The sequence below is a fragment of the Penicillium diatomitis genome, assembly GCF_028827545.1.
Source record: "Penicillium diatomitis strain IBT 30728 chromosome Unknown utg000006l_segment0_segment0, whole genome shotgun sequence".
Classification (NCBI taxonomy): domain Eukaryota; kingdom Fungi; phylum Ascomycota; class Eurotiomycetes; order Eurotiales; family Aspergillaceae; genus Penicillium; species Penicillium diatomitis.
This window is the reverse complement of record NW_026623178.1, coordinates 87533-108637: the sequence shown is the minus strand read 5'-3', so window position 1 is coordinate 108637 and position 21105 is coordinate 87533. Positions and strand designations below refer to the sequence as shown.

General features: G+C 51.9%; 4 protein-coding genes across 4 annotated transcripts; 1 reads left to right on the top strand and 3 right to left on the bottom strand.

Annotated features, from left to right (window-relative positions):
- Positions 1-342: 342 nt before the first annotated feature.
- N7539_005718 (glycoside hydrolase family 16 protein) lies at positions 343-1687 on the bottom strand (the record flags this gene model as incomplete). Its single annotated transcript, XM_056935320.1, has 4 exons — positions 343-648; positions 729-1152; positions 1234-1469; positions 1562-1687. 4 exons carry the CDS (start codon positions 1685-1687, stop codon positions 343-345), a joined length of 1092 nt encoding a protein of 363 aa, XP_056789192.1.
- A 4021-nt stretch (positions 1688-5708) lies between these two features.
- N7539_005717 (CORVET complex membrane-binding subunit VPS8) lies at positions 5709-10609 on the bottom strand (the record flags this gene model as incomplete). The annotated part of the gene is made up of 3 exons (XM_056935319.1): positions 5709-9709; positions 9772-10146; positions 10282-10609. 3 exons carry the CDS (start codon positions 10607-10609, stop codon positions 5709-5711), a joined length of 4704 nt encoding a protein of 1567 aa, XP_056789191.1.
- A 1453-nt stretch (positions 10610-12062) lies between these two features.
- Positions 12063-13105, top strand: N7539_005716 (uncharacterized protein; the record flags this gene model as incomplete). Its single annotated transcript, XM_056935318.1, has 2 exons — positions 12063-12639; positions 12744-13105. 2 exons carry the CDS (start codon positions 12063-12065, stop codon positions 13103-13105), a joined length of 939 nt encoding a protein of 312 aa, XP_056789190.1.
- A 225-nt stretch (positions 13106-13330) lies between these two features.
- Positions 13331-16647, bottom strand: N7539_005715 (DEAD/DEAH box helicase; the record flags this gene model as incomplete). The annotated part of the gene is made up of 9 exons (XM_056935317.1): positions 13331-13362; positions 13417-13531; positions 13601-14021; positions 14080-14526; positions 14589-14750; positions 14803-14974; positions 15031-15514; positions 15571-15753; positions 15808-16647. The coding sequence occupies 9 exons, from the start codon at positions 16645-16647 to the stop codon at positions 13331-13333; spliced, it is 2856 nt and encodes a 951-aa protein (XP_056789189.1).
- Positions 16648-21105: the final 4458 nt, after the last annotated feature.

Here is a 21105-nt window from a genome sequence, read left to right as displayed (position 1 = left end):
AATGCCACTCGGGATATATACAAATCATATCGAACTTCAAAGCTGTCGTGACCAAACGTATATAATTCACAAAAAAGGGTATTGAAATCGGAAATCATCATCAGCCATGGATAGGACCAACGAAACAGATCAAACTATCAAAGTCAATCCGTCCGCCAGTCCCGAAGTCTTCCAGTCATAAGCTGGGAGTCTCTCAAATCCCCAGATGGATATATGCAGTCGCTTATGCAATCGATTCCACCAAACGCTCGACGGGCTTCTCCCCGCCGCCCCCTGGCGGACCCCTCGGTCAGATGGAACCAGCCACCGACCTCACACTCTTTCCATCTCCGCAACTGGGCACTAATGTGTATGTTCGCGCCACTCGGGGCGAGGCCCAGGCCGAATATACGGCGCAGTGCCCCTGCGAGAAATTAGCTGACTGATCGATTGCTTGGCGCCAATATGCGCCGCGGCGTGGGCGTGAATGCTGAGCAGGGGACTGCCGTTGTCCTGGTAGACCTTGAGCGAGTTGACGCTCCAGTATGTCTCCTTGAAAGCGGCTGGGTTGTTTTGGACGAACGAGTTGCAGGTGGGGGCTTTGTATGCGCAGGTGCCAGAGGACCAGACGTTACCGGCCCAGTCACCGCAGAAAGTAATATCAAAAACCTGGACGAACGAGGAAACATGGCATGGTCAGATGAGGAGAACTGTGAGGTATGAGAAGAGAGAGAGAGAGAGAAACGTACCAGTTGCAGGTTATTGAAATGGGAGTCGATATCGCAACTTCCCGCGAATGCAGCCGTGGGCATCCCCCAAGTCGCGGGATTCGGCTTCCCACTTGAGATATCCCATGGAATACCACTTCGAGGGAAGAACCACACTTTGATACCAGCAGAGGTCCACTCCGTGGCATACACCCCACCACCTGCTTGGTTGAATCCATCCCCGTACGACTGCCCGCTGTTGCTGGTGATGGCGCAGCCCGAATTGGCCGATTGACCCGCGGCCTCGACGTAGCAGTTGGCAGTGTCGAGCGAACCCGTGAAACCTGAGTTTTGAATGGAGCAACCGTCGCTCGTGTGAAGCGTGACTTGATTGTTCGATTGGGTGTTGACGCCCTCGATGATGTCGATTTCGCCATTGTTGGGCCAGTTCGCTCCCAGCATCCAGCTGTAGGCAAGAGAATTCGGGCGTCAGCAATGGAACGGGGGGGGAGATCTCGTTCTTGACATGAGAAAAACCTTCACTTACAAGGCGGGCCATGTTCCGCATACACTCCCTGGCATATGTGCCAGGTCGAGAATCACCAATCCATGCTGGTATGACTTGGTGCTGGTTAGACGAACGCTTTGCCGCCCCGAGCCCGAGGCCTGATTCTGCGTGTCGACTCCGATATACACGGAGCTCCCTGTTGATCTGATCAGGCCGGCATTTGTGGCGGTCGATCGATCGACGTAGCTCACGTAGCCGTTGGTGGGGTCCGCATCCTGCAATGAAAAAGAGAGAAAGAGAGAGTCAAAAGGCTGGAGAGAATGATTGAAGCGCGATCGGGCAGACCGCAAGATCTGGAGAGACATACGGTGAAAAAGTCGAATTTGTCAAAGAAGGAGTCGGTCGTGCCATAGTCGTCTTGCAATGTATATGCGGCGCGAGTGATCTGGGCTAGGAGTCCCAGACTCGAGACGAGTGTCGAGAGGACGTGCATGTTCGACCGGTATGTGTTGCGAAGTGTATAAATTCGGTATTCGAGGGCGCGTTTGTGTCAAAATGGCCCAGGATCGAATCAGAGACGCAGATTGTCACTTGTCCAACAGCTTGATCGTTAATACGGTTGGAGGGGATATGGACCGCAATCGTTGGATATGTCCGAAGGAAAAAAACAAAACAGATGGGAATGAAAAGACAAATCTTTCAAACGTCACGGATGCAAAGTGCCAGATCTCAGATCTGAAGGAACCACTGTACAAGGAGCGATGTCTTGAATATCAAGGTCGGCCGATCAAGAAGAGACGGACGATATGAAGGAAGGGCTCTCTGCACCGACGATCAACACTGAAATCACAGACCAAAAGGTTCTGCATGAGACGAGAGCGCGACTCGTCCCGACTTATAAGGGACCGGGAGGAAAAAGAGCCATCGACTCGCAAGCCGAATATCTAGATCATGGGTTTCAACTGAAACTCGAGGAGAAAAAAAAAAAAAAAAGAAAAAAAAAAAAGAGAATTCTCAAAAAGGGAGGGCGCAAAAATCCAACAGCACTAGTAGACGCCATCCGAACAGCCCAGCAGACCATCACCCGCAAGGCGACGGAGGAGTGGCTGATTCCCACTCCTCCCCCCAGCCATCGGTCTCGGTCAGCCTTCACCAAGTTGAAAGTTGTGCTGCATCCACCCGACCTGATCTGGAGACTCGAGGGTGGGTCGCGGAGGTGCATGACAGGGCCGAGGGCTCTCATTTCAGCATTCGGGAACGGCGATGCGATGCCTGACTACTGTCTGCGACGCTGCGTTACGTGTGTGCCGTGCTGCCCTTTGAGAAGTGGAAAGGGAGTGCATGACTGCATGTGAGATGTGGATTTGTCGCAAACGAACCCGACACGGACGCTGATTCCTCCTTGGGGCAAGTGGGAGCCCGGGTCGTGAGCCCCAGGTTGGTCGGTCGAAGGCTAAGAAAAGTGGCTCCGAACGTGCGAGACTAGTAGGGAGTCGGGATAGCGCCAGATCGAACAGCATGGGGGAAAGAGATTCGCAATTTTAGGGTGAACAGGAGAGGATCTCTCCGTCCGCTAATCGCACCCCAAAGTGCGGGTCTCGGGAGGAAAGCGTTCGAGTTCGGCATCACACTGGGAGAACTGCGAGCATCTATAGAGTTTGCAAGGTGGATCAAAGGCTCTCCTCGTTGGAATTTGTCTGTGCATAGTATACTACCCTAGGGGACTAGGGGACTAGGGGGCTAGGGGGCTAGGGGTGGAATACTCGTGTTGAGTCAAACAGGTAGAACTAGAGTGTAGACTGTACTCGGTAGACTGTACTCGGTAGACTGTACTCGGTAGACTGTACTCGGTAGACTGTACTCGGTAGACTGTACTCGGTAGACTGGACTACAGCGTCAAATGGGATATACCGGAAAGGATGATGAGATACCGAATTTCTACTCCTAAAGGGTCATCTTGGAGCTTGGTTTCTGGAAGGTGGCGCGGCCCAGGAAGACGAGTACAATCCTACTCCTGTACACTTTCACAGTGTATGAGTGTACTATCATCTCTTTGGACTAGACTGGTGTGCAGCAGAGAACCCCTCATAGAGTCGACTCAGTCGAGTGGTCCAGTCCATACTCCGGTGACTTGTCCGTGTACAAAAGTCTGGATCAGGGGCAATGTTGATCACCACGCGCACGTCTTCTCCTTCCCCGGCGGACCCGTCAATCAGATGTCCACCGATTGTCCAGGATCGAGGCTCCACTTTGTGACTCTGTGCTGAATTGGCGCGGGCTTCTTCACCTTCCGATCTGATCAGAGGGCGAGTGAGGGATGGACAGCTCGCCACCTCCTGTTCGGAGTCTCGGAGCAAAGGCTTCAACGAGGAGGGTGATCTTCCGAGTCGATCTTTACCAGGCATCCTCCCGTCTCTTTTCTTTTCGCGACGACGTACTCCCCACAGTAAATGGTGATAATCGGGGTGTATGCCAACTGCCACCGGTACCGAGGTACCGGACGACTCAACTAATGTCAAAGTGCGAAACACTCCTACTCGCTATTCATGATCGGGAACGTGAATCGTTCAATCAACCTCACCCGAACTGACATGCTCTTGAAACAGTGTCTTTTGGCGTGTTTCAGATGTACTGGACGACTCCCCGCCTCTGATCGCTCACTCGTCGATCCGGAATCCTTCCATCCATCCCGCATCGGTTCTCCATCTTTTTGCTTTTACCCCCCCCCCCGACCGACGGGACATCTCTCTCGTCTCTCGTGTCTCCACCACCGGGGACCCTGGTGAACGCTCTTTTGTATTGGATGGACTGGAAATTGGTCATCTCCCAAGTCGCTGGTCGACTGCAGCAATTCGGCAAATGTCGAAATCGACAAATGCAAGAATGGTCCACCCGCCGGTGGTAACCACGGCCGGTACATCAAATGGCACGTGCGCGTCGACTTGGCGTACATCCCAAGAATGAAGAATCCATGTAGTCTGAACCATGGGTACCTGTCCATCAATCCTCTCTCCAGGTCACACTTCAACAAGACGCTCACGCAACCTGTGGAAGAGATCCACCTGGAATGGCCAGGTTGCCAGCTGACTGTCAACGACAAGATCAAATCTCTGAGTAGCCGCAAGGACCGTACGTTTTGTCGTACGAGCCGACCCGTTCGCTCTCATGTCCATGTGCATCAACCACGAGCACCGACTGTACAAGTCAGTTGAGCCTGCCATAGCCTGGGACCTACGTCTGTACTCGTCTCCTCAGGTTCTGAGATCCGTGGAGAACAACTGCCGAATAACCTGAATCCCACCACTGTGTCGCTCATCACGCTGGATTGATCATCTCGGCATACTAACCCGAGAGCACGGGATCTGCACCACGACGCGACACACCTCATTCACCCAGCCAAGCAAGTGGACATTGAAACATCCCTGCCTCTTGTCCTTCCCCCCCCCAAAATCTCACTTTCCCTTTCTTCCCCCACACTTCCGGGTGGACTTTGGCGAACCTGCCCCCCTGCAGCCCTGAACCCACAGATCAATTGCCGCACTGAGATCGTCGCCTCGTATGTCTTGCCAGGTGCACGTCCATGCTTCCCTCCCGCCCACCGCGCGGGAGGGCATGCCCGATCGGTCAAGGCGAGGCACGGGAGGGCGGTAAAAGATGGATAAGGGGTCTAATAGACGAGGTCGGTGCGTCCATTCACGAGGCTCGCGTCCAGGGGGACATTCAAGACTTGAGACTTCTTCTCGAGAAGCTTGTGTTGTGTCACATTGGATGTTGGACCGGTATGGAAAGCGGATTGGGTCTCTCCGGATGGCAGACCAATCTCTGTCTGGTTGCCACGCGATGTGAGACAGGCGTGAACGTTGGGTGGAGTGCTGGGGCCTGTACCATGTAGTTTGTAGGTACTAGGCTTGTAGGAGAGGAGGAGTAACGACTAACGAGGTACTTAGTAGGTCACTAATTACTAGGTAGTACTGATCAAAGTAATTGCTTGAGGATATCAGGACCGGACATGGGATGATGGTGTTGAGGTGGTAGGCGGACGGAGACGGGAGAGCGGAATTGGGGAATTGGGAGGGTGGAAATCAGATTGCTGGAGACATAGGAGGATACATCATGGTTCACTCGCGCCCAAGCTTTTGTGAAAGGGTTCCAATGTCGGAGATTATACTCATACACACGACGTGTGATGGATGGATGCTATCAGATTCACTTTGACTTGATGACACGATCACCTATTTACCTACAATGCGTCGGTTCTTGCCGATGGTCAAAGGGTGTATGGCGGGCAGTGGCCAGCGGCCACACAGCGTACGTATATCAAGGGATTGGACAGGTAGAGATGAAACAATATGAGCTCGACGTGAGGGAGACGGCATGGAAACGAGGTTAGGTATCAAAAGGTCCCATGTATTCAGGAGAGGGGCAAAAGAGTATGGGAGGTGAAAGTGAAAAGCAGGAAAGGACAAATGAGCCACCGCGGTCGGTCGGTACTACTATATATAGTATATACTATACTATTTACATACTGGACAAAACAACTCATGCACTGGCCAATCTGGTTGGTCCGGTCGAAGGAACGAGCCGGACGCCTGGGTGACAGTCGATGACAGCCCGCTGATACTCTCGGCCACGCATCTCCGATGATAGAGATGTCGACAGGCAAAGACTACCACCGGTTCGTGGGCCCGCGTGGTTCCATCTGCTGCCGCCTCCACTCCAGTCGTGCCATGGTGGTCATGTTCGTGGTTGTGAGCGGACGGACGGGAGACCACAGCTTTGCCCTTGCCACGCTCAGATGCCACGTCCTCTTTCTCTTCGAGACGACGAGCAAGACGATGCATGTGAGCATCAGCCTGTCTTCTCTCCCACGCTGCCCAGTGCGTCGATCCCACACCAGACCCCCAGATCCGCTGCCGGCATACTTCACAGGCCTGCCCACGCGGACGCCATCCTTGCTGTCGTAGCCGCACGACCTCATCCACATGCACGAAGAGGTCGCGATCCAGCATGTCATTGGCCAGCGAAAGTAGCGCCTTTTCATACGAGTACGCCGAAAAGACTGAGGCAAGAACGGCGCGTAGCTCTTGTAGAGACGGAGACCAGCGTGCTGCGCGGGCCAGGAACGCTCGTAGAATGCGAAGGAAGGAGATGTCGTTGCGTTCGGCCGACGGTGATGCGCTGCCCTTCACTGTACTAGAAAGCAGCGAAGTGAACATCTGTTGGACCAAGCCTCGGAAAACGACCATCAATCGGCCGTTGTCTTCACTTGTTGCAACCACTGCGGAAGCTGATGCCACACGTTTGGACCCTTGGCCCCGAATCATTACAAACACATTGCTTGCAATTCGCACAACAGCTTCAATGAGATCGAGCCAGAGGGTTTCATCAAAAGCTAGGGGTACTTCAAGCGCTAATCCTCCCCGCTGGCCATTGGCGGCCCCTCTCATTCGGTTTGGTTCATGCGCGACTTTGGTCTGGCCTTGACAGAGCCAAGTCCCAACTCCTACATACTTTTCCATGGAATCGAGCAGATCATCAATTGCTTCGGTCGTATTGGCGGCATCCGGAGCGTCCTGGACACTGTGCAGTATACCAACCAGACCGGATTCAAGCGTGCTCAGATGGGCAATGAGACGATTCAACGCAGCCTGCACCTGACCTTGTCTCGCAAGCAAGATGACGGCGGCGTCAATCGCTCCACTTTCCTCAATGAACGGAAGAAGTTTTTCGAGATGGAGGTCTCCCACCCGAAGGCCATCGACAAAGTCTGCAACGTGAGATGGTTTGTAGTGACAGAGGAGCTGCACGTATTGCTCAACCATCCAGTTCTCGACTTGCACGGTTGGGCTTGGTTCGCTTGGAACTTTGCCACGGGGCTCAACCAGGATCTGAAGATACTGGAACTGATTGAATGAGTCATTCTCGAGGCGTTGCAGGAACGTAGCGTGGGTTTCAGGGGCAAGATCTTGCATTGCCTGTGCACTTCGCTTCACGTCGATGGCTGCGATATCTCCAGCGTGCTGCTTGACGACCTCGACAACATCTCGTCTCACCTTCTTGCCCAATCCAGATCCAGAACGTAGACAGTCGTAAAGTGCCGTGAAGACTCCTATCCGGTCATGCGGATCTTCGAGATATGTTTGAATCCACTGAGCGTATTGCTTTTCCGAGCGATAGGTTGACTTGAGAATGCGGAAAAACCGAGCTTCCTTGAACAATGGCACCAGGCTCTGAACATCTGGCGGACGGTAAAAGGACAGAAGATACTCTGCACTGAGCTCACAATCTTCCGCCATTTCCAACGTGGGATACTGGCAGAGTCGAACGAGCACCTGATGAAGGGTGGTGCCCGAGAGCAGAATATACTGTGGATACTTGGGGAGGTTACGTGCGAGAAACATGTCGAGATAGATGGTATCGGTCGCTTCAAAGGTCGATGAATCCATGACTTGCAGTAGAATACTGATCAGGTATTGTCGGTTGATCGACATCCCTGAAATCGGGCTCTCTTCCACCTCAGAATCGTTCAGAAAGCTGTCTTCGAAAGCTTCATTGAGCATGCTCATGAAGCTAGACGCGTCAAACTTGAGCATTGCTCTGAGCTGGGCAAATGCGCCAGTCTCTGCCGTCGCGGAGCTTGTGGAGGTCGAAGAGTGACCCGAGAAGATATACTGATAAAGCTCGCTTTTGGCCCGCAGAGCTTCGTCCTCACTCAAATCCTCACCGGTTGGGTATATGCGGCCAGTAAGGACAAATGATAGGTACGGAAACATCTTCATCGCGTTGGTGTAACGTCTCGATTCGAGCGCATAATCCCCATTGACCAAGGTCTCCGGCCTTTGGGTGGGAATCTGGGTCATCAGTTCTTCCAATGGGCCGACATAATCCATCAAACAGCGATTCCAGACATAGATGTATGCGTCGTAAAGGTTGTGCTGCTTGCATAAGGTCGTGACCTGGTCGATGTCCATTGTGGTTGTATCGAGCAAGCAGATAATCTCTTCCAAGCGGCCAGTGGAATGGGTCTCGATGAAGTGGCTGATGAGAGCTTTAACAGCAATAGGAGGTAAAGACCGTATAGTCCCGTCGATGATGCGCGGTTCGAGTACATCCAGGAAAATCCCGGCAGAGCCATGCTCTTCGTACCAGGTAAACACCTCCTCCCACAGGTAGTCCAAGTCTTCCATCTGGAGACAAGCAACGACTGACACTTCGGCGAGGTCTTTTAGCTCCTTGTTCTCCAACTGTTCGTTGTTAGCCTCGTTATTGCGACCGAAAGCGTATTTCAAGGATGCCGAAATCATCTCGAGCAGCTTTTCTTGTACAATTGGTTTTCGCAATGCATCCTCATCGGGGAGTCCAACGGTGAGTCTCTCAGCACTTCCGGTATAGTATGATGTTGCCAACCGAATGGCACTGATAAAGTCTCCGGCTTCCATGAGAGCGAGGAGCCGGTCAGCCCAGTTGGAAAGGCTGCCGAATTGGGCTTCATTATAGCCCAGCAGGAACAGTCGGCCTTTGTACGAACGGAAACTCATGTGAAAGGCATCCGCAACGACTCCGTGCATTGACGAATCCTCCTCGTCCAATTGCTCAACCAGGTTGTGCAGTTGAGATGAAAAAAGATCGGCGTGGTAAATATGGCGACCCACCAGATCGATGGAGTCGGTCACATGCATGCTGTAGTCCTCCACAATGAGCAGACGCTGTGTAATGGTGAGCACTGCTAGCACGGATCGACTGAGCCATTGAATAGCCACAATAGCCTCATCAGCGTGCCATCTACTACGAGCTCGGAAGGAGAGACTTGGAGGTCGATCTTTGCTCGGTGACTCCCCAGTCTCCGCGTCCGTTACTTCCAGCACTGTTAACACATTCGACCAACAGTAAACCAGCTTCGTGTTCGAAGTCTGACTATCCTTGCCCTTGAGACGAATCGCCGGAAACCAAGCTAGAGCCCCCGTCATAGCACTATGGGCAGGGACTACCTTTGGACGTGGGGATTTGTACTGCGTTCGAGCAACAGGAGTTGTCGAGACAATCACCAGCAGATATGGAGTCAGCATAGCAACCAGGCCCATCGAATCAGACGGTTGCTCTACATTTCCGAGCGGAAGGGGCGAGAAGGCCAGGACGGAGCTAGGTTTCCGCTTGCGCGGCTCTTCCGATGCGAGCTCTGGGTAGCGGCCGAGGATTCGCGTTGTCTTCACAGTTCGTCCGAGGGATCCCGTTCCTCGTGTAGCCAGATGTGAGAAGGCCATGCCCCTGATGTCGGCCGACACAATCGCTGTGCGCCGCGTTCCCAGAAAGCCTACGTGAATCACGGCAGAACCTACCATATGGCCGTCAGCTGCCCTGCTCTCGACTTGATCGGCTGTGATCACCGGCATGTGGAGGAACGGTCGTGAAGGACGCGAGATTTCCCAGGTGAAGATATCTCCGGATTCATGGCCACCAGCGACGGTCGTATGGTCTGCTGACAACGCCAGTGCGGTGATCGGGCCACATTCAACAGCTAGTGAAGTGATCAGCACCAATACAGCGAAAGCCCACATTGATACCTATCTTCAAACTCACCCTTTGTGCTTGTCCCTATGATTGCCTTCAAGCTCTGCTGGTAGTCGAAGACCAAAATAATGCCCTTCGATGTACCAATCACAATTGCAGTCGACACGGTCAGGCATGTCGGTCTGCCAAAGTTGCGCTTCCCAATTTCGGAGAATGCCTGCCCCGATATTTTCCGTAGTTTCGTCCATCGCACAACGTCCCAGGGATTAGGAGGCACTTCATTCTCTGACTCGGGGGTCGCTGAAACGTGGCTCGCAAATGACGATTGTCGAGAGTGTAACTGCGCCAGGAAAGGCGATCCAGATCTGGGTATGTTCACCGAGGAGGACGATAATCGCGACTGGAAGCGAAGATCAAACGGACGGTGAGCTGGGCCAGGGCTGGCTCGTGGTGAGCCCCGGAAGGCTAATGCACTACTTCCTTGCGACGACCGTACGGACCCCTGGTCTCGCTCAGTCAGTGATTCTCCTTTGGTACACCAGCACGGTCCAGCTCAACGAGTGCGCTCGTGAGGCTCACTTACGTTCAACGACGGGGTGTCGTCCGGAATCGACGCCGTCTCGTCTATCTCGCTCGACAACACATCTGGTGTCGCCTGCTTTGAAGGTGGAGTCTGTGGAAGTTGCAGACTCTCCGCGTCTCTTGACTGCTCTGTAGAACGGTCCTGCGCACCCGATCCCTTGTCGAGGCCGTCACCCTCGGCCTCGATCAGCTCAGGCTTCTGTGCGGAGAACTCTTCGCGATCGTCCACGAGCGCGACGTCAGAGGCAATTGCTGGAGATTCATGTTCCTCTGGGCCCAAATCAAGCTCGTCCTCTCTCGACCAGCCCTCGCTGCCCTCAGCCATCGAGCTCATGAGCAGGATCTCCGGGCGCTCATCGCTATCGGCGGATCAGGTCTTGGGGGTATCGACCGGACCAGCGGTGTGCTCCGATTGGGTATGATGACAGTGGCCTGGATGAGCGAACAGCAGATCATCCAGCGGAGTCGGTCAACGAATGCGGATGCGGATGCGGATGCCGGAGGAGGGGAAGGTGAGCTCGGAGGTAAACATGAATGTGGAGTTTCGGAGACAAGCGTTGACTCGTTACGTGAGATTCTGCGAGTGGAAGCTCTCTCTGGGTTGCCTGGTTCGGCCCGCCCGGCCTTTGCGCATTTGGTCTGTCAGTTGAGGGGGGTCTCCAGCCACTGAGTGTGGCTTTTCATAGGAAGGAATGAGATGGACAAAATCTGATACGATTGTATTGAAATTATTTTAAGGTGTCCAAGTGCTTTGTATGCTCGGATAGTAGGCAGAGAGGTACATACAATGATGCTACTAGTACGCCGCGAGAGTTCCAAGCACTTCACCATCTAGTTACATACACTAGGACAAGCCAGTAGTCTCACAAATCATTTCAAATCATTCGTATGAACCACCCAGTATGAGCGAAACTGTTTATAAAATAATAAAAAAAAAACACCAAATTGACCACATCCATGTCTATACCATGATCAGATCACCCGACGTGCACATAGTATTCAGTGCCGATCACAAGTCCTCATTCAATCGTCCGGATGTAACACATCTAGATTCTGTGAGAACGCCGAGGCGACATCTCGGATGCAAAGGACGAGACACAACTCATCTTATGTGCCTGCCAGAAAGGGGAAGAGGGGCCTGCACGGTGATTCTGACTAAATCGGTCCTTAGTTTCATGGGTTGGGCAACATTAGTCGGATATGGAAATGTCATGTCAACTGTAGTAGTAGTAGACCAGAAGCGGTAGCGACCTTACAAGTACAAGTATCATGCAGCGGATCATATCCAATCTCCATATGGGGCACTTCTTTCCATATACGACGTGCTCCCCGTGCCGACTCGAAAAACAATCTTATTCGTGTGCGGCGCATGCGCTAGACCACGGGGTGCTCAGGCTAGACTCGTGCAAATGGCCTATCACCACCACCATCGCGACCATGAGTATCTCATCACGTTCGCTGAAGACAAAGTGCGATGACCTTGTCGCGAAGTACGCCAACTGGCGGTCGTCTTCAGTGAGGATCGGCGCGAGTGGAATGCTGAAGAGGGACCGTCTTGGTCATCCCCTTCCTGCCACGCGTGCAGGATGATGCTGTGTGATGGTCGTCTCACTGGCGACTGGGCGTAGCCCGCGCTCATGGTCTTGATTGAAAGACCGAGAGATTCTTGTGAAGACACTTAAATGCAGATGGTCATCGCCCTTATCCGAGAGCGACGTCTTTTTTCTTGTGTGCCCCCCCCCCAAAGAGTGAGCAGAGTGAGCCTGAAGAATTGCAGCATGATTTGGTCATCTCACTCATGGTGGACGCTGCTCAGCGTGGCCCTTCTGAGCCACCTGGCGATAGCACTTCCAGCCGTAGAGCATGCCACATCCGCCGCTGCGAATATCTGCAACGGACGCTCAGAGTACTGCTCGCGCGCATACTCGGAAGTCACATTCGTCGGATCCCACGACTCGGCATTTGTGGGCGAATTACCTCAGCAGAATCAGGACATTGATGTGACCGCACAGTTGAACATGGGTATTCGATTTCTGCAAGCTCAGACCCACCATTCACTCATCGACAAGAATGTTCTGGAGCTGTGCCACACCTCGTGCTTGCTGGAGGATGCAGGGACTCTTGAGTCCTATCTTCGTACCATCAAGACCTTCCTGGACGCCAATGCCAACGAAGTGGTGACGCTTCTACTCACCAATGGTGATTCTGTGGGCATTACCGAGTTCAACGAAGCTTTTGCGAGCAGTGGAATCGATCGATATGCATTTGTTCCTTCGTCCAATCCTTTGCCGCTGGAATCTTGGCCGACGTTAGGACAAATGATTTCCCAAGGAACCAGACTAGTCGTCTTTCTAGGTATGTAAACACACCTCTTGAAAGCCTCTGGGATATTTGCTCTTGTTTCCGTACTTTTGACACGTCAGTGTTCAACTAACATCACGTCTCGGCTTACTTTGCAGACTACGGTGCCAACACCGCCAAAGTAAACTACATTCTCGACGAGTTTGCATACTACTTTGAGACTCCTTACGATGTGACAGACTCGACTTTTTCCGGATGCAGCATCGATAGACCTTCTGGAGCCTCGCCGTCCGGCCGCATGTATATCGTCAATCATTTCCTAGACGTCGACATTTTCGGAATCAAGGTTCCAGACCGTACGGCGGCGAGCTCTACAAATGCAGCCACTGGCAAAGGTAGTATAGGTGCGCAAGCTGCAGTGTGCCAGAGCCTGTACAACAGAATGCCAAATGTGGTCTTGTTGGACTTTGTGGACAAGGGCAGTGCGATCCAAGCTCAAAACGCACTGAATGGGGTGTAAATGTATTGCCAGGAATTCGATGTCTTCTCTCTTAAATCTCTTCTTTGGGTATCAATGCAAATACCAATGCTGCGAGACCCTATGTTGTGCATTGCGGGTGAAAGTAATTCGCTCGTTGTCTTTTTTTTTCTCTAAAAAGAAAAAAAAAAGGACTTGTGATCAACAGTGTCAGAACTCAAATCACCTGAAGCGAGGAGACAGGGCAGACTTTTCCAGATCTCCAGATTATTGTTCTACTTCGACCTGCATCTCACGCGCTGAATGTATTCGTCAGTACTTATTCCACCGAGAAGCAAGTGTTCATATCATACCCCAGATCTTGCTGGCAGAGGCAACAATAGTCTCTGCCTTTATCAGGAGCTTGGCGGCGTAACGTTCGGCTTCCGTTGGATAAAGTTGATTTCTTTGTGTTTTACGCGGATTGACCTAATGGAAAATTCGTACGATCAGTACCATCCGTCAAGGAAGGAGATCTTGTTTTTCAAGAGATTATACCATCATGAGCACGGGAACCAAGTCCTTCGGATCAGCCTCCGCCAGCGCTCGCAGATTTCGGAATCCATTTTCCCGAAGACATCGCGCAGTCCAGCTCTTGACATAGGTCACTTGCGCCATCTCAAGTAAGTCTGCACGCGCCCCTGCTTCGAGTCGGTCACGCATGTGGTCCAGTACCGCGGCCATCATGCCCCAGTTCATGCGCTGGCAGAACTTGACAATTCCAGCAGCAAAGCCATGGCATTGTTGCGCGAGAGTTTGAACCGTACCTCGCGGAATACGGTACCGAGATGCAATAGTAGAGAGGGGGACTTCGTTACTGAGGTCGCGCAGTTGGAAGGCTGTGTATGCTCGGCGGTAGATGCGGGCCTGGAGTTGTTGAGCTGGCGTTTTCTCTCTGAGCGGAGCACCCGATTGTACCCTGGAGCAGCGTGAGCTATCGGCTTCTAGAGAGTTGAGTTGAAGGACTCGGTACGTACATGTTGTTCACAAACCCAGGCTGTACACCAACAAACTGCAGCGCGCGAAGCCCACTCTCATCCAATCGATCTAATTGGTCACGGAATATTGGCCAGTCAATGGGAGAATTCATGGCGACTTGAAATGGCGTGAACATGTAAAAGATGTGCATATCGCCGTCCATGACAAAGGCTTGCAGTGCTCGCTTGAGCTCTTCGTGAACAAAGAGGCCATCTTCCGGGGAAAAGGCCGAAGCGACCACAGCTTGACCCAGTAATGTCGCCTCATAGGACTCGTCATCTTTGTAAAGCAAAAGAGCTTCATTGATCAGTTCCTGCAAGGCAGAATTCATGATCGTATAGACTATCCTTTTGTCCAACGTCCGATAGAGGAGTGTACAGCGTACATAATCTTTGATCGCTTCAGCACCAGACACTAGCCCCGTCGCTATTGCTTCAAGCAGTGCCCTGTGATTTACATGAGCAAGTGAGCAAAAACAAAAAGTAAAAGAGGGCAAAGTCGCAAGTACCTCTTCAACCCCCTTTTCTCAGGAGCCAGACAACTCTCGATCGCCGGCATATCAGCATCGAGTAGATCGCACACGGCTTCGAGGTCTGATTTGACACAGATCAAATATGTTTCGCCAGCGTCGTCTTTCCCTTTGCGACCTGCACGTCCGCACATTTGCCGGCTGTCCATGTCAGAACGGTATATTGACTTCAAGCAGGTATTGAACCACTTACAACATTGCCGGCCCAACTAGCTCACGCCCCATCCGCGCCCCGTTAATGATCACCCTTCGTGCCGGGAGATTCACGCCGGCAGCAAGACTGCAAGTGGCTACCAACACTCTCAGTACACCTTGATCATAGGCCTGTGCAATGAGCTCTCGCTCCTCGGTTGTCATGCCAGCATCTAGAAAATGTAAGCTTCGGCACCCCCGAGGGTCCCCAATAAGATGGACTACTCACGATGAAATCCCACGCCCTTTATAATTGTCTTCTCCAGAACAGGATCAAGTCCACAAGCAAGACTTCGTAGCTCTGCCAGTAAATCCAAGCGCTTGTTCAGCTCTTCGGTGTCGTCAGATCTCAAACTCGGCATTGCCTCGCTAATCGTCGCAGCGTGGATCTGACATGCTCCACGGCTGCTGCAAAAGACTAGGGCCCCATAACCTGCGGACGCCGTTTCAACGGCTAAGGCGACCATCGCGTTCGTGGCAGCATTGCTCAGCTCTTTGTGCTCGGAAACATCGATCAATCTTTCCGGTGGGACAGATGTGTGCAGTGCCGATGAGTTTGCAGCTGTTAATTTAGAAGCCGTGTGAAACAATTGCCTCGAAGTTGCTGCCGGATAGACAGCGTTCTCGTAGACAAGATATTCATCAATTGGAACGGGACGATAAGTTGAAATAAAGAACTTGGCATTCATCCATTGCGCAAGCATTTCCGTGTTCTGCTGCCGGTCAGTCGCGGAGACTTGAACGACTCGTGAAGCGAAGGACTACTCACTGAAAGCGTTGCGCTCATACCGACGATCTGAATGTCTTGTTGAAGCAGGAGCAGCTTCGTCACCATCAATTCTAGTAGATAGCCGCGATGCTCATCATCCAACATGTGTAGTTCATCCAACACCACCACGCCTAGTTGGCCAATTGAACACTCCTCGATGGCAGTGTTGATCAAAGAATTGGCCTTGAAGAAGGATTAACAGAGAGGAGCTGGAGATGCACTTCACAGGGGCCATACCTTCTCTATTGTACAAATGGCAATATCAGTGTCTGCCCATGTCGCCGTGGTCCGGCTGCCTCCAAAGAATCCGGTGACTCGAATCTGTTTCTGCAATTTCTTCCATCGTTTACGAGGGAACGGTGCATTATGATCTTCTTGATCGTCTTGTACATTTCTTTCCACGCCTTCCGTGATACGACGCATCCACTTTAGCTTCTCCTGAACAAGTGCGACGTAGGGAAGCACCAGCAACGCCTTGCGCGTGGGATTCTCGATAATTCGTTTCAGCATTAATACATCGGCAACGAGGGACTTGCCACCGCCGGTGGGAGCTGTATAGACTAAGTGCCGCTCGCCCGAGAGCAGTCCGTGTGCAAGGAGACACGATGCCTGCCATGGATAGATACTTTTGACGCCGAGAGCCGCAAAATTAGCAATAAGCGCCGGCGGCAGCCCATACTTGGCGTTGGACAAGAATAACAATGGGTTCTGACTGGCACTGGGAGGTGCAGCATCTTTCTGACAAGCCTTGGGCTCATTTTCGTTCCTGACGCTCGCGCCAGGACCAGAACGGATCTTACTAGGATGAAATCGATTGGGCGGGGTGACAAGCGAGGCCCTTGCGGATTCCAAAGATCCCGATTCTTCTAGTTCATCAACAAGAGACCTCGGCCTATGTTGGAGTGCACCTTCCACCACAGCCTCACTCTTGAGCTCTGTGACATCAGCGCCTCTCGTTTCTGCTGGCCTTTTGATTCCTGCGACGGGAGCCACCTGGTAGGTTTGACGACGGGCAATATCAACCGAAGTCTCAAACCCGCGCGACTGAAACCTGGATGGTTGGGCCGATGTTGACATCCCGTCAGGTTTGGGGCAGTCGTGTAGACTACACGTCAGGCCCTTGCTCGGGCATTTCTTTGTGGGAGTGTAATTACAATCATCAGATGATGGTTCACAGCTACACGTGCTCCGGATTTGTTATTTGGTCGATGACTACGCGACGTTGAGGCAAGGAAGTTCGTGCCTGAGGCAGGAAGGAGCTGGTCTGGTGGGGCACTTCCAGTTCCTCCCTCCACGCGTCCGGTACCTTTACGTTTGTCGATGGGATCAGTCCCTGCCGCGCTGCGGATCCGCCACTTGCCGACATTTCGGAAGTCGATCCACCAGGAAGACTGAGGGTTCGCACTGTATGGGGGTGATATTCAGGACACTCCCAGAATATCGTCATCGGTCGCTCACGCTCGAAACTCTATGCCAAGATTGACTTGTAAGCTCCTGCTCACATATTGGCGTTAGCTTTCAGGGTTATCTCCAGAGAGCATTTGACCCTGTGACTCTGAGTGGCTCACTGGCCAGTGGCTGCACGTTGACTGGGCCTGAAAACGGACTCGGGTGCGGCGGTGCGCAAACGTTTGGGCGCAGGCGCTTCTACCCGGTGCTACAGATGCTTCTGAGGCTCGGCTACGAACCTTGCCTCGTACAGACACTGGGATTGTTCATCAATGATGGGCACCCGGACGCGTCATACTGTGCTGATTGAGGTCTCGGTAGGTCTACTGGCTTCCTGCTGTGCGGTCTTTGAGTAATCGAGTGTTGCCTATGAATGGATCGAGGAGCTTATACGTCTAGCTCCTCTCCAGGATCGGAGGTCAGGGGCTGATACGGTAGTCCAGTAGTTACTACAGAAAATTGCTTGTTTGGTGTGAGATCGTCCTACAGGCGTCATACTAAAATATAGAGACGATCACGTCTACTTTCAACCCAGTTTACTTCATTTGCTGCTGTCCACTGTGTCCAGTGGCCAAGACTCCGTGTTGCCAATCTCGTCACAGAGAAAAGGGGTTTGGCATGCGTCCATAAAGCGAGTGATGTGGACTCTTATTGAAGGTGCAGATTGAGGACCCTCCACGGAGGTGTTCCCATTCTTGCGGTCCGTCGACGCCCCACCTGACCTGACTGATTCACGTTTAGTAGCAAGGCAGGACTTGGCACCTTCTTCACCGCTCAGGCACCAAGGCAAGCTACTAAGGTATGTACTTCTAAGTTGTACTAGCCTATTAAGTTAGTAGTTAGTATGAGTACTAAGGTAAGACTCGGGCGTATGTACCTCAGTACTCTGACCGTCCGCCATACAGTCGGTAGTCCGGTACCAATCTGCCGGAGTAACTGAATCGGTCGACTGGCTGACGGTCACCGACATTTAAACCCTCCTCCAGCCCTGCAGGAACACGTGACTTGTGTGGTAAGGGATCGTTGTGTTGTCAAGGTCTCCAGCTTGCGCGTTTTATTTGGTCACATGCGTAGTGAGTGATATCGAAAGAACGAGCCTTAACTGGATGAGAAGGCTACTTCATGTTCTTCAAATATACCCACTACTGCATATGTGTATATTGAGGTGACACTGATCGCCAGCTCGGAAGATCAATGACACCCGCTACCTGGTCTTATCAAAAGTGGTGGAAAATGAAACATCCCGACTGTAACCACTGACTACTCAGTGCCATACAAATGTTCAGTGACCAAACATATCGCAAAAAAAAAATTTATGTCTGACTATGTACATACCTCCATATGGCCAGGTACTCACTGGCGTAAAAGAGGAATAATGTACAAGACATAGGATCATCAATATTCAAACTAGGTAGGTCAGTATTTTCTCAGACTGACAAGACTACCTCTCTCTTCATCCATATCAAGAAAGTGGAATAATAGCAGTGGCATCAGGACATGTCGAGGCGGGAGATGCGCAGACCCACGTGATCTGCGCCTGGTTACTCCCCCTCGAGGCCTAAGACATATTAGGTAGTCTCACCAGGGTCGATTACACCAAGCGGCGGCCAAGACCGGATCCAAAGTTCATGACCGAATCTCCCGACTCCTATCATCCCGGGTTTCTTACAGCATTCCATATGCAGATTGGACAGTAAACCTGGCTTCATGACGACCATGGATGGACAACTAGTAAATGAAGTATACGAAGTCCTAAGCCCGTCTTAATGTACTCCGAAACGAGCCGCAGCTTCCGACATCCATCCGTGCTGACCTAGACCCGAGCCTCAGCCTACGGTACGTAACTACGTATATGGTGAATGGTTGGCCTTTATGTACATACAGAATGTGTGCCTTCCAGACCAAGCTGTACGGATTGTATGAGCCTACTCATGGCTCCGCCCCAATGTGAGTGTCACTTCAACAAGCATCCATATGGAGGTGTCGGGTGACGCCCTAAGGTTGGTGCGGGCTTCGTTGGCATGTGAGCCCTATTGATTTGCAGAACTCACTATACTTCCATTACTACATTGGATTTTGTGCCAGATGGACTTTTTCACCCACTATATTGTCCATAAACAGACTCAAATGGGAGTCTTCAAGAGATCAGGTTGGGTCATCGGTACCTACTTCCCGCATCGGGAGGCAGGGAGCCATCTCATTGAAATGGAGTTGTCCCCCAGAAAAGCGATCAGCCCCCTTGCATCAGGAGGTATACTGTAATAAGACATGGACATATCGCAGATACACAATCCATTGATTGTTGAACACCCTACGCTGAGAATCAAACGGGCCGACACTAATAGGCTCTGGATCACCAATCAGATGACCATTCGGACACTTTCCCAGGCTCAATGTTGGGTTTCGACCTTCAAGGCCGAAAGATAACCGACCGGCGTTGCCAAGTAGGGGAAGATGATCATTATTCTCCGACTCATTTCCGGGAGAGCGAAATTCCCTCGTTGGTCGGACCCGTTCGTTCCACCAGCCTCTCGGGCCCGGTCGGTGTCCAAACTCCAAAGTGTTCCATGTTCCAATGTCTGGCACGTTCTGGAGCTCTGGCCCAGTGGCTAGGAGTTGTCGAGGTTTTGTCCATGTGGCAACACACATTCAGTCATTCACACAATAGCCGCTCAGTGCAATTTGTCGCGAGGTTGTCAGCCAGCAACCGTTTCGTAATCTTTTCTTTCTTTTTCGACGGTTTTTTGGGCATTTTTCCTTTTTCCCCGCTCCCTCGTGCGGCGGAAGCAACTCGGATTGAATGTCCCGAGGCTCGATGAGTGGCAATGGAGAGTTGCCCTTGATGAGGACTAAGTTAGGTACTGGTAGTAGGGACTCGGAAGTAGGCACTGAGGCAATAGGGAACTACAAAGTCAAATGAGATTTAGACAATAGACACAAAAATGCAAACCAAATGGAAACACTTCGATCAAAACATACTCACCACACGTAGATGAATATGTCCATAGAGAAAGGGCTTTTTCTGACAACGACCACTTCAGTCAGACTCCGCTTTGGGGTCAAGTGTCTCTAGATACCTGCGAATCGAATCCATTTTACCATTCTGATCCAGATGCTCATTGATCGTTGACCCAGTCAAGATCTTCGTTGCCGTTCGTTACCTGCCCGTTGGTCCGCCCAGATTTCAATGATGACCAGCACAAAGTATTTGATTCCCTTGCTTCCGGTTCTTCCTTGATATTCTTCTGTCTGCCGGAAGGATCTTCCATTCCCGATCATGTGCTTGGACATTTGGTTACCGATTTTCACTGTGGTGCTGTACACTACTCACTACTTAGTACTCACTGTGCTACTACTCGGTATTTACATACTAATTACTGTACTGCAGTGTATCGTTGTTGCCGCTGGAACTGGCCCTGGGGTAGACTGGATTATCCTCTGTTTGAGGACCCAGGATGAATACTAGTCACAGCATCCTCTGTACCATTATGCTTCAGTTGGTGGATGATGCGAATCGTAATCCCCGCTCTTGCCCCCCCCCCCCCCCCCCCCCGGCTTTCCCACTCATCGGACATAAGTAAGGTTGCACATGGTTTATCAACTACGATACATAAGAATGACCTTGATAAGTTTGTCCGTGATCATGTGGACCCGCCGAGTGAGAGCATGGGTATTTATGTGCTGTAGTGGAATGAGGATAAGGAAGGTCGATTCTTCCCATATTTCCTTTTGTCCGTACTTGTCCTGCTGTCTACTATTGAATCACCTGGCGTGTTGAATGGCAGACATTTGGGCCCTCTCACCAAGCCTCGCTTCCCATTTAGTTTTCCGGGATCAAGGCCAGCCACGTTGCCCTGGCTGCGACCACAGTAATGGGAAGCGACCAGGAGCGAGGAGGACCCTCGTACGGGTGCCCGGGCCTCTTGTCGTGAAAAGGACCAACCTTGGTGGTACAAGCCATTCGAGGCTGGTGAGCTGCCGCCGTCACCATCCTCAGGCGGCTGGTCCCAGGTGCGATCGAGGCAGTCAGCAGGTGCAGAGTCCCGAAGCTAGAGACTGGATATCAGATAGCAGTCATTGAGTTGC